The sequence below is a fragment of the Varroa destructor genome, unplaced genomic scaffold, assembly GCF_002443255.2.
Source record: "Varroa destructor unplaced genomic scaffold, Vdes_3.0 BEIS01000002.1, whole genome shotgun sequence".
Taxonomy (NCBI): Eukaryota; Metazoa; Arthropoda; class Arachnida; order Mesostigmata; family Varroidae; genus Varroa; species Varroa destructor.
The window spans coordinates 2362266-2375313 of NW_019211455.1; the positions used below are offsets into that span (position 1 = coordinate 2362266).

Here is a 13048-nt window from a genome sequence, read left to right on the forward strand (position 1 = left end):
TAAATACGTAAAGCAAGTCCGACCTCTCCTCGACCCCCCTTTTACAAACTTCAAGCCGTATACACCCTACAAGAGAAGAATGTCATATCTGTATAATCATTAATATGTGGTCCCCCTCCCCTCTTGTAGGGTGTATACGGCTTGAAGTTTGTAAAAGGGGGTCGAGGAGACGTCGGACTTGCCTTACGTATTTACTATAGTTATATTCGTTACACCTCTTATCAATTAATAGTGCTATTACTATATGCATTTATATGTATAGAATATATATGTTCAGTTTCTTCTGATTCTCCTCGTGTAGACTTGTAGCTTGCGAACGGATAGAAGTGAAGCGGCACTCTTACGTGTAGGTGGATAGAAGAGGTCTTTTAGACTGGACCATTTGTCGATTGCTATTACATCTGCAATAATTGTTTTGCGATCTTCGTTTATTATTATTAGAGTCATGTATATTGATTAATGTATAATATTGGAATACCTTGTAGATATTCAAAGGAAGCAAACGAAACATTAAGTTTTCTTGGTATTCTGCATCATCTACCGGCATGCTTAGGTGTTGGTTCGTGTCACACGACCCACTTGACATGCTTTCCTATATCTCTAGTGGTATACAGTGGCTATGGATTTAGTAGCTTGGTGTTCCTCTAAAAGCGTGACTCCTCTGTGTTGTATAATTCCTACTAGCGGAAAAGCTATATCTTCACTGAAAAGCGGGATGAGGTGAACTGTAATCGTTTACGGCCGTTCGCGAGATTCGCAGCGTAAACGTGAAACGTAAGCCTGCTTGTTTGTGCATTCTCTTTTCTTCCCCTTTATCTTTCTCTCGTAAGCAAAAACAAGGAACAAAGGCTGTGGGCGGGAGAGGGGCGGTGGCGCTTGTTGATATAGGATATCTCATTTAGAATAGGCCTCATATAGAATATCCTTCCCTATATATACATATATATATATGTATATATGTATCTATCTATGCGATGAGAGTTTGATTGGAGGCTGCAGGCGGTAGGTTTAGTGACGTTGGGGGGGCGTCATGCGCAGACGGTGAAGGGGTGCGCGACCATTTCTCGCACCCAAACCCCTCATCGTAGTTGCCCTTAACCTTGAACAGCTGTTGGTAGTGCGCCTCGCAGTAAAGTTTGCCGCCCTTCTGACTATACCCGTCCAGTCTGCGATATGTGGGCCAACGATTGCCGCGAGAAGCATGTAAAAAAAATGAAAACAAAATTCGAAACATTGTAAGTGTCGGAGTCGTCTACAAAGGAGAGGGACATGCAGAAGGAGCAATCTGAGAGTAAACCTACTGCATTAGCAAAATAAGAATGTTGAATTACGAAAAAAAAGTGCATGTTCATACAGTTTGTGCACCTAGCTTAACCCAACGAGGTACCGAAAGGCAATCGCACATGGCCCGGTAAAACAGTATCAATGTTACTTTTTGATTGTATATATCAACTCGTGACTTCGTAAACATGTAAAAGTGGGTAATGAACATACCTGAGGTTGATGTTGCATCGAGTACATTTGAAGCACTTAGTGTGCATAACGAGTCCGCTAGCTTCGCGACGTTCCATAGGGAACACTTTACCCTGGCACATAGAACACACTTCGGTTTCCGGTGTGCCGAACTGCCCGTGTCAATGCGGTGGGTGACCGTCACATGTTGATGTGTTCGCATACGTATTCAGTCGGATTCAGTTGGTTTCAAGGTTCGAACGACAAATCGACGTGTAGAGTTCACAGCATTCGATGAACGGTAGGCAAAGACACACGCCAGGTGAAGACGCACATCACGATGTCAGCGTGCACAAAATGAAGTAGAAGAGGTAGCCGAAAGCTGTTAGTAAGCGCTGTCGCAAATATAAGTTATGAAAACAGGGTCTCATTCCAACCCAACACCGGCAATGTTTTTGAAATTTATGGTTTCAAGAAATCTGAACAGGGTTGATCTCGATCAAATGCCAAAATTCCTGGTTCTTAGATCCAATATGTACTCGTACTTTCAGCATAGGATGGTTAGATACAGTGAGAAAAGCCATCTCTAATAAAAGTTAAGTCATCGTAAAGTATGGCCCACCACCATGGTAGCGTTAACTGGAAGACATTCACTACTACATACACCTCAGGTAGGATACGGTTTTCTAATAGCAAGCCGAAGCCAAGCATGTAAAAAGATGATAATTGGAACCAAATAGCTAATTCATAGATAAGACGGCCATGAAGGTTGTTTTTAATACTGCACATTTTTTTCGAGGATTTATGGCCTCACAGTTGTAGCACGTATATGGTACATTCGTTAGGAATGCATGATTGAAGTATAAGTAGGCTCTCTATAATTTATATTAATGAAAAAATGCTTATTATAAAAAACTTATCGCACACTAGCGACCATTTTGGTAGAACCTATCCATGACCCACTTGTTCGATTGATGCGGTACCTTACTTGTTATCTTCATTCGATTGATGTGGTACCTCACTTGTTATCTTCGTATCTTGACTTACAGCTGCGATTAATAAACGTGCCATTTGCGTTCGAGCAATGCCCCATTAAGCATCTCTTCATAGTCAAAATAAATAGGAACACCCTTGGGAACATGCAAAATTACTCTCATAGATTTATTTATAAAAACACATCGTTTTATTAATGTATGACGAAGCTCATATCATATTTAATAATCTGTTATATAAATAAAACGTGAGTCAAAGTTTAAACAATATAAGCTTTTTTGCGTTTCATTTGTTACGTCTTAAAATATTTGGAAAAATTTGCAGGCGCAATATATATATATACTTATAGGGAAAGCAAACAAATTGCTCGTAGATGGTAGACGACAAATTGCTCGTAGACGACAAAATATATTGTCTGTATATATTTTGTTTGTGAAATTATCATATTTCTCAGTTTCCATTCTCCTTTCTTCTCAACTACTATTTGCAAGCGGATGTACGCCGAATAATCTCGAAAATCTTGGCACTCGATGCGGCTATAATCCCGTCCTGCATCGCCACCCAAAACGCCCAAGAATTTTTCCAGTTAAAGGGTCAGGTCACTGAAAAGAACTTCACATTAGTATTTCCGATAAAGATGATATATATATATATATATATATATATATAAACGAGCTTATTAAGTAGGACAGCAAGACGACAAAACAAGCAAGTCAATTATCCGAAGTCCTACTGCTTACCACTTTTCATTTGATGGAACCGTTTATTTTATAGTTCCTGCTATTTTCAACATCCGCTACGATACGTATAGGACTGAATAGCTTTTACACAGGCTGATATAATAAACTGGGGTTGCCGAGTGACGGAGAGTGCGCAAGAGACACGGGGCACTCAAAAGCAATTTGTGTGGCAGACAAAGATTTGCCATTTGTCCTAATGGATATTTATCCCTGGTAAGCTAAACTGACTCCAATTGATAGGCTAAAACGGGTGAACGAATTCCGTTATGTCCAAGTTTTCGTGGACAACGTCAACCACTCTGCGTTGCTTGTGTACACTGAAGACCCGCCAATGTATTTCCGATGGTTATATTTTCGCAATTGATTGTGTATCGATTAGGCTACTTAGGTTTTTTTTATGACGAAAATCGGACCTTAGCTATTTATGCAAGTTATGATAGGCATGCTTGTTCAAGTCGCAAAATGAACGAGGGGTTTGAATTTTTTTGTGTTAGTTGAAATCAATATTAGGCACATATTAAAGCAGCTTTGTGTTGGCATATAGCTAGCCACCTTCTCTCGTAAAGAAATGATTAGTATTATTAGTTCATCAACTCACCTTGCAATTGCGAACAGTTTTAGTTGCGTCCAAAACTAATTAATAAAGAGGTCCACACTCCTGAGCAGCCAGTAGATGTGGTATCGCTTGCTTAGGTAGCATTCGCGATCACTTTGATTAATGGTAGAAAAAGAAAGAATATTATATAACTCAGCAAAAGACCACACCAAAAAACTACCATAAGGCATTTTCAGCAAGCTATTATCTACAGTTCCGGCATATTGCAGCCAAAAATTCTTGAAGCCGATACAATATTTCAGCGCGCACCAATTAAATCACAACGGTAAGTGCCTATTCGAGCATTCGACCAACGTGTGCTAGTATGTCAAGACTTAATAAACGCCATCAATTAGTTAGTTGTTCGAACATTACTTCTGTGTATAATAAACTGGGCCGTAAGTCACCTTCAGATCATCGTCTGGTTAAGTTGACTAACTGAAAACAATGTTATAATGCATCTACAACTTAATCGTCAAGCAAGCAGGCTTATTGACCACAACCTATTATGGATTTTGCCACTACTTGCTATTATGGGGGTACTTCTTAGTTCATCAATACTATATTTAATACTATAATTATTATTACAATATTACTACTTAGAATAACCACCGCATAGCTCGTATAGCCCTCCAATTAATTTCATGTTAGGTTACATTCTCCATACCTAAGGCGGCGCGTGTTATTCTTGCAGGAATTTTTTGTGTGCCTTCTTTAAATAAAAGCAAACTTAATTTCAAGCCTCTTCACCAGTTTTACGAGTCAGAATAAATCACGACTACCTTTGGGCCCAGTTACGCACTTACCACGAAACGGCTGACTTTCGGTGGGTTGACTCTTTCGGTGCTTGCAGGTGACGAGAGTTGTCCTGAACCATTATTCTTGTCGGCGACATTATTTCTTTCAAAGACGGCTCTCATGTTGCGCGTGATATTGTCCGCGGGCATGCAGTCCTCTTCGATTACATGTGCTGACGAAGTTGCTGTCACCTTCACCGACGGAAATTTAGCAAAAAAGAACAAACGGCTCGTATTGAGAAAGGAACAATATGAACAGAGATTCGGACAGATGCATATAATAGATTAGAATTTCATTTAGAGGATGACCTTTCAATTGTGTCGAGAACAATAATTTTCACTACTGTTACATTTCGATTGTAATAACAATATGCTTCGAATTTAAGCTTGTGAAAAATTGTGTACATAAAAAAGTTCCAGCGACATCTTAATGTTCGTGAAGTTTAACAGTTTGCACACTTTAATGATAAACAGACGTACCTGAGGTGGAGACGCGTCTAAAGACGGCTTTTTAAGCGGGCGTGGCTTAGGGACCTGGCAGGTTTTGACGGGTGGTTCTTGAAGACCCCCCGTTTGACACTGAAATACCATGCAAGATACACGAAACAGTTACGCCATTTCATAGGGTTAACCCTTACAGACACAACTGCTACTTGCATAAGCTCCTTTCTGGGGTATAACCTCACTTACCATGTCAGCAATGTGTAATTTACGCTACGTGATATCATATTATACCTCCAAACAGTGAGCACCAGTTAAGTGGCAGAAGCACAGTAATGAATACGAACCTACCTACTGCATATTGCCAGGGCTTATTTCTACAAAAATGTAATGCACCCTAAATGGCACTCGAGGTAGATATACTATACCAAACCTATAACTAACAACAACTACAATCATAACGGGTCATGAAAAGTTAGTGCATCCTTACAGCCTGTTTAAGGCTTATCTCTCATGCATCTACGGGCGGGATGTCACAATGTACAATCCAAAGCACTTCCATCGCTTTCGTTAAAGATATGTCGTCGGTAGTCCCGTCAATTCGAAGGCGGATGAAGCGGTCGAACAAACTGCAAGACATGCCTACAAGTGTAAAGGGCATCGCCACCACGGCCAATTTGACGGCTGTGAAAGGCGCGAAGGCCTGTGTACTAGCGAACACGGAGTCCCAACAACCAAGAAAAAGTTCCAGGTCGAGCAAGTAGAGCACGTAGCGCAGAGAGAATAACTATTATATTATTTTATAAATGTAATTGTTGTGGATGATGGTTATATTTTGGGACTTAAGCCACTCCACCACTACCGACTTCGAAATATTTTCATATTTGCATATTATATGATACACAGTCTTGGCTCGAATTCCGAAAGAGTCCCAATGCTCTTCGTCATAATGAGTCTGGTGTCTTATTCTAAAAAAAAACTAGCTGCTTTCACCGAAAATCGCGAGTCAACGTATGCCTGCTACAACAGGTAGTCAGGCGGAAATTCGCCCGAATTTGAATGTCCCATCCTGTATATGGTCATTCAGTACAGAGCTTTAACATCTCCTTTGCAGAACTTGCCGGCACGTTTTATCTTCGAAATGCTTCCAGAGAGAAAAAGAGGAGGAGGAGGAGGAGGAAAAGGAGGAGCGCGAGGGAGAGAAATTTTTCGAATCTGATACCGCTCACTAGAATATTTTCATTCGGGCTTCTAGCAATCCAGTTGCAATGAGCTACGAAAAACCAAAAATTCTATTCGAGTTTTATGTCGACGCTACAGAGGTCAATACGGCTCGCTAAATTTTAGACAGGAAATTTCTCGCTTGAAAATGGGTTTCGTAGAAGACCTCCGCAAAGGTGAGAGCAAAGAACAAAACGTTTGTTCCTCTTTATTCTCACATATTACAGCAACGCCCTCTTGTCGCATAGAATTGTAGTTTGTAATGTAAAATGGCTCTTACGATAATCGCACAGAGCTTTAGCTGCTGGTGGATGTAATTGCACAAACAAGGCATTAGTTTAATGCGAACGTAAGGTATACACTATGGACAATTACGAACGGATTCCGCATGAAACAGCCCATACCCGCCCCACATAGCGCTTTTCACTTTCATATTGTAAAAATCAATACGAATGCTTTGTGTCATCCACCATATTCACCAGATTTTTCCTAAGACACAACTTCTTAATACAAAAATCGTTGAAATTTCAACATGTCAAAGTAACTTATGCGGAGTTAGTTATATAGGCTCTCGTAACTTAGATTCCTACAGCAGCTAAATAAACTCGTTCCAATTTTAACTTTTTATTTTTTAAATTTAAATTTCCTACTAAATGAATTTGTTCATAGACGAACCGTTTGCATATGAAGATGATAATAAGACCGAGAAAGTACTTACGAGGGTTTCGAACTTTTGTCTCATTTTTGTAGCAGTGTCCACGTTTGGGATGTCGGTGGTGGTGATAGACCCGACCACAACGTTGGGGTCTCGCTCGCATACGGGCGGAGGTGAGGCATCTCGATTACGAGGCTCTAACTCACGAGGCGGTGTCATCTGGAATTTCTTTTTTACGCTTGCCGCTTCTTCTTTGAAATTCTCGAAGAACTATAGATCAATAAAATAAGAGAAAAGATTGTTGTGACAAACAAAACAAAGAACATACGATATAAATTGTGAAGTTACCCGTGGTACTATATTAGCGCCGCTGTGGTACTATTCTACTATTTAGACATCTAAAGTTTACTAACAAATAACTACTGCTAACGAATAATGGGTAACACTGACTTGCATTATTCTAATCGTACAGTATTCAATTGGCTCACGCATTCTATTTTTCGAGCTTAACGTATGAAACAGTCTTTTTTATCACCAGGCCTGACGATCCCTCAGAAATTCCTTCGTTCTCTGGTTTGCTTGTCAGGACGACGACAGGTCAACTTAGAAACTCAACTGTAGCATTCGTGGTATAAATGAGGCGGGGTTTAAACTAGGCCACAGTTGGATTTTGAAAACTGTTGTGCATCTTGGACATTATTGCCGAGAAGTGACTACAAGATTCATTTCTGTAGTGATTGCAATGTTTTGAGAAGACCTCAGTTGAAAATACTTCAACTAATAACAGAAAGATCTTATTCAGATGAAAAAATATTCCTTCTTCGAAGTCAACACACAAAAACATGCGCCAGCTGCGCTCATCCCAATTTTTGCACTTGGCAGCGTTCTATAACAAATTTTGTGGGAAGCACCATGGCCAGTCATGCGCGGTCAAAGCAGCTTTTAGAGAGCTGATGTTTCTAATGCAATACAGTTCATGATAAATACTGGTAAAACTTACCCTGTAGCGTTCAGAAAGGGCTGCGGTCTCGACCTCTACCTGCTCCTTGTATCCTGGCTCGCTTCCGTGTACTACCTCGATGTCCTTGGGGGCCTCACCGAAGCTGGCACGTGACCAGCGACTGTCTGAGGGCGTTCGGACAAGGCTAGTGGTAGGCGGAGCTGTGGGCCGTGCAGCAATTTCTTTGTCGATCTTCTGGAACAGGAGCTTCGCCTGCTGCGCGATGACGGGGTCCTGGCACACGGATAAATCTTCCTCCTTCTCCGATTTAACTGCTTCCAGACGTTCCGCTTCTTCTTCCTTAGCCACCTGAGGGAAAACGAGCCAAAACAAATAATGAATCAAGAGATCGAGCCAAATCATGCGCCGAAGTTAGTGATCATTATTACTATTATCGTCGTAATAACAATAGGATGACAAAACTTAATGGTTTATAGACTTCAGCCGATTTCGCTGGTCAGAATAATATGTAACAAACGCCAAGGAGCTTCACACATTTTAAGAAGGCAACAAAATACGATACCTATGAGTAACAGTTTATGACATACCAGATAATCGACTATAGAGCTAACATGGTAGTAGCATAAAAAGCAATTTGTGAAAACGAAGCTTGTTTTGAAAGTGAGAATAAAGGATGAGCACAGGTCCGTAAGGCAGCCAATTGACGGTGTCGTTAATCAATGTAGCAACCGGGTTATCGAGAGACTGGCATGGACGCACAGAACCTTGCTAAATGTCATTTTATTTACGTACGTAGTGGGCAGTAATCGAACTCCCTAATAACAGGTAAGTAAGTCCATTGTTTCAGGCTGTTTATTTCATAATTAAAATAGGTAGGGCTTGACCCGAAAGGAAAAGTAGACGCGCAGGATCTTCAGAGAAGATCCTACAGGTTTGCTTAAAAAAATAGAATAAGTGGAACAAGGACCATGCAGAAATGAGTGATCAAGATTCTGCCCATCGAACGATATTTGATCAACCGAGAAGGCTTAAATGCTGCGTTTAACCAGTCATGCATGGATGAGGTCCTAAAGATTAGATGCAAAGGTCGACGTTTCGTTTATTTACAAGCCGATTAATAAGATGCAGAAAAAAAATACACTGTTGGAAGATAAAGAAATGTTGCTCGTAAGAATGAAGAATGAAGTCCAAAGAAATAATGTAGCACCGATTAATATTCTACAATGAGCACTACACAGCCTAGTCTACCTAAACAAGACCTTATTCAGGCTCACAAGCATTAACTAACTTTGGATTTTAATACGGTGACATCCATCACCCCGATGGATTACTTAAATCATAATCTATTTGGTGTCCAAGAAGTGATATTCTGAAGTTAGTTACACCGTTAATATGAAAGGAAAGCTCCGGTGTAGAAGGGCTAAAGTTAAGCCATGTACTAATTGGTTTCTAGCCGTTAAGCGTACAGTGACATACGTAGGGAGCACTTGTAACACGAATCATGCATTTTTATGATATTATAAGCACGAATTATACTTCTTGATCCAGGTGCTTCATCTCCAAATGAGGTTTCGTACAAGCACATGCTACTACGGAAAATAAAGTTTAGGCTACTTTAAGACCTCAATTCAGTTCGACTTTTTTCATTTAAAATCGTCTAACAGCATCGAGTTATCAGTGGAGGATAGGAAGAAAATGGCAGCCTGGAGTAGTTCTTTCGAACCTGAAGGGTACTCAGGTATGTTGATCGAAACGCTGAGTGAACTAAAAAAGTTCTTAGGAAAAGCAGTTAGCGAATCGGATTCTACAAGCAAGTTTGCTCAAGCAATCGATTAGAACAGACGAAGGCCAGTGGGATGCGTAAAAGTCTAGGGAGACGCGTACCTCTCCCGATTCGAACTTCTTCTTCAACGAATTAGCCAACGCGTGTCCCACCGATACGTCCTCCGGTGGCGACGTCTTGTTTTCCTTAGTGTGCGATTCCTTTATGGCTTTCTCGTAGGCCACCTTTGTCTTTGAGAGCCCAGGACATATTTTCTCGTGCAGTGACTCCGCATCGGCCTGAAACACGGTATAAGCATCTCTCTGACCTTCGTATCGAGACAGCAGCTAGACCATAATGAAGCTGATGGAGAACGCCGAGATTCTCTCAGGACGAATTCACCCATCAAGAGTAAAACGTAGTGTAAGAAACGTTCCACTGCCTAATTAGAAAAACTATGTCAAGTTATTTATAGCAATGAAAAATAGTTCATTGACGACCCAAAAGAGCGTTTTCCCGTACATAACACATGCGCATATATGAAACACTGCACCGTTCTCTTGACTGCCGATGTTGAATATGTATATTGCTAAGTAAGCAGCACACGATGTGAGAAACACCACAGTAAAGCGTCCCTATCTTGTCATACAATGGACAATAATAACACACAAACATGACGTTCATACAGTAGAGTCATAAAGCAGAGTAACGATACGAGATACAGAATAGAAGATACCAGTATTTAATGGTATATACGAATCACGTACCTAATATATATATATATATATATCTTGTTTTTTTTAAATGTACCGTTGCGAAGCCATTATCGTTATTGACTCGGCCGCTTTCCCACTGAGCCTTGAGTTCACCGATCTCACGGCAAGGCTCAATTTTCTTAGATGAATCCGCCTGGTCGTCGCCACCCTCCTCATCGGACGACTCCGCTTTCGCCTCACCGGCCACAACGGATTGGTACCTGTTCAAACCGGCCCGAATAAATAAAGAACAACAAATAATAGTTCCATATGAAAGGGCATTATTTCCTATGCTAACGAAATTGTGATCCAATGGAGAGGTGTGATAGCCGGGACTTAACTGTCTTAATCGTTCAATGAAACGGGAAGCGAAATTTCACATACGAGTGCCTGTGCGTGCCTTACGATGTGCTACCCAGTATGGCCATGTTCTCAGGCCTGCGAATTTATTTTTGACTTTGTAATATTGGCATCTTCAACACAATGCACAGTTGCTGCAACTACGAAAAACCGCTTGCCCAAGTTCAGATCTGCGCGATTGGGTAAGTACTTATATTAGAACGCTTACCGAAAGAGATAAGGTGCGAATACCGGCCTCTACCGCTACATATCAGTACACAAGCTCATTTATTCCGTAATTGATTTTCACTTACTCGCAAAACACAGTTGTTAACAGGGCTTACAATCCACTCTTGCAAAACCCTACATAATTAGAAGGTACGAACGCAGGGATTAGAAGGGATCAAAGGGTGAACAGATATGTTACAGCTAGGTCGTTCTTGTTCCTGCTTCGCCTTATCACATGCAGCCGCCCGATGCTCGTTCGAGTGGAAGTTTGTTTTTTCAGATCATTCAGTTTAGCCTGCCTCATTTCCCGGAGTTCGCTTTACTATGATTGAAAAAGAAGGTTAAGTGAACCTGACTGTTGACCTGAAACGGTTGATCAATAAATAGGAATAGACTCACGATCGGAAGCAACCAACTCCCCGTCGTGTAATGTATTTTGTAGGTGCTCAACTTACTTGACAAACAGGTAATTAAAAGTATGTATTCACTACCGAAAAACGCGTACAAAAATGCCCTGACATTAAATGCCCTTGTGGGGAGTGGGTATGTCGAACAAATCTGACGTAAATTACGAGTTTGAACAAAACTGACGAGAAATTTTGCTTGTCATTACAAGGCAAATCAAAGGCTTAGACATCTCGACCTTCCTATTTGCTTAAATCCTAGAAAAGGCCGCAAGCCAACGCAGGCCGATTCGTAAGTGAACAATTGGCGCAAAAAGCAATCTTGAATGCTTATTTTAGCATCCCAATTTTCTATGAAGGTCAAACAAACCTTGTTACACTTCTACTACTATACACTAACAGCACGAAACAAGGTCACTTCAAGCTGAAGCTTTTTGGCACATTATATAGTATACGCATATTATGTCTGTTATTTCGCCTGAATAAGTTGTCATTTTAGTAATCCGTTTCGTTTTCGTTTTACAATGTCCGAGTTTCGTTTGGTCTTCACGGTCTGTGAGCCAATTTTGTTTCCTACACTTCCAGATAGAGTAACACTTAATAACTTAGTATGCCAGATAACATGGAGCGCGATACAATAAGCAAGTTCCGCTACAGGTAGGCTAGTGACTAAAAGATTTGATAAATCATGACCAACAAAGTAAACGATAATGGATACCTTTCCAGTCGCTTGCGGAGAACATCGGACCGGGAGGATGCGCTTCTGTCAACGGCCGGCTGTCCCTTCGCATTGATATCGGCCTTGTCCTTTTTCTCAAATTGAGATTTAATTGAAGCCAAATTAAGGTTCAGACCCTCCAGATCTTCCATGGTGCTTCCGGTGCCGCCTGAAAGTAAAATAAGTGCACCATAAGCGACGTCAACAGCACTTCTTGCAGCACATCATACAAACGGAGGGTGTTTTCTTGTTTCTGAGATAATTCATGGTTTATTAGAGTAGAATAATGTTCTTAGTTAGTGTAAATTAATATTTTGATCAATGTCGAATAAAAGAATAGTTAAACGAAATTTGATGTTGCGCTTAACCAGAAAATTATAACTGAAAAGGAAGTCTCTATCGCCATATCACAATTCAGGGACAGCATTCGTTCAAGAAATAACTACAATAAGTCAGGGTCTAGATGCTGGCTGAATACTGATTCAGAACATACCCAGATCAAGAATAATGGGTTTTCTAAACTGATGTCAGGCGCCCGAACAACACATCGATTTTAACGTCGCTCTAAGGTATCGATACTGACTTCGGCGCTTACTAAATTGGAAACCGTAGTCCCTAGTGAGAAAGATTGTTTTCAAGAACACGATGTTTACTGCGTTTGTCGGGTTTTGTACAACAAAATCCAAGCACGTGTCCATGCCCGTATACATGCATAAAACTGAAAATATTTCCCCAAAAAGAAACCGTTAGAACTACGAAATAATTTTCTCAGATTAATCAAAACATGTTTAAGTCAGTCTTGCCCACTTGCTGCTTCTATCTCTCATTTCCGCAGGGATCGCAGCAGTAAACTTCTATTTTCTACCGTTTGTAGTCTAATCATTGTGGGTTGCTATCTGTGTTTCTCATATGCTTCGAAATCTGCCTAGCAACGCTCGCTTGGTGACCGCGACAGAACTACAATGTGGCCGTCTGTGTGTGTGTAAG

General features: G+C 40.8%; 1 protein-coding gene and 1 long non-coding RNA gene across 12 annotated transcripts in view; one reads left to right on the forward strand and one right to left on the reverse strand.

Moving 5' to 3' along the window:
* Positions 1-407: 407 nt before the first annotated feature.
* The window catches only part of LOC111246034 (uncharacterized), a 130001-nt gene continuing 117360 nt past the window's right edge, over positions 408-13048 (reverse strand). For 8 of the 11 annotated variants that reach the window (XM_022795224.2, XM_022795226.2, XM_022795223.2 and 5 more), the window contains 9 exons: positions 12062-12230; positions 10428-10593; positions 9740-9916; positions 7895-8203; positions 6958-7164; positions 5058-5156; positions 4587-4769; positions 1495-1625; positions 408-1166 (listed from right to left, as the gene is read on the reverse strand). In XM_022795224.2, the coding sequence (XP_022650959.1) occupies positions 968-1166; positions 1495-1625; positions 4587-4769; positions 5058-5156; positions 6958-7164; positions 7895-8203; positions 9740-9916; positions 10428-10593; positions 12062-12230 (1640 nt within the window). In that variant the 3' untranslated portion in view covers positions 408-967. Of the gene's footprint in view, positions 1167-1494; positions 1626-2583; positions 3048-3783; positions 3895-4586; positions 4770-5057; positions 5157-6957; positions 7165-7894; positions 8204-9739; positions 9917-10427; positions 10594-12061; positions 12231-13048 lie in introns of those variants that run through there. The other 3 variants (XR_002671557.2, XM_022795229.2, XM_022795231.2) reach the window with 3 other exon arrangements.
* LOC147757243 (uncharacterized) lies at positions 3047-7255 on the forward strand. Its single transcript, XR_015322358.1, has 2 exons — positions 3047-3398; positions 6133-7255. It is a non-coding gene; the product is annotated as an uncharacterized LOC147757243 (long non-coding RNA).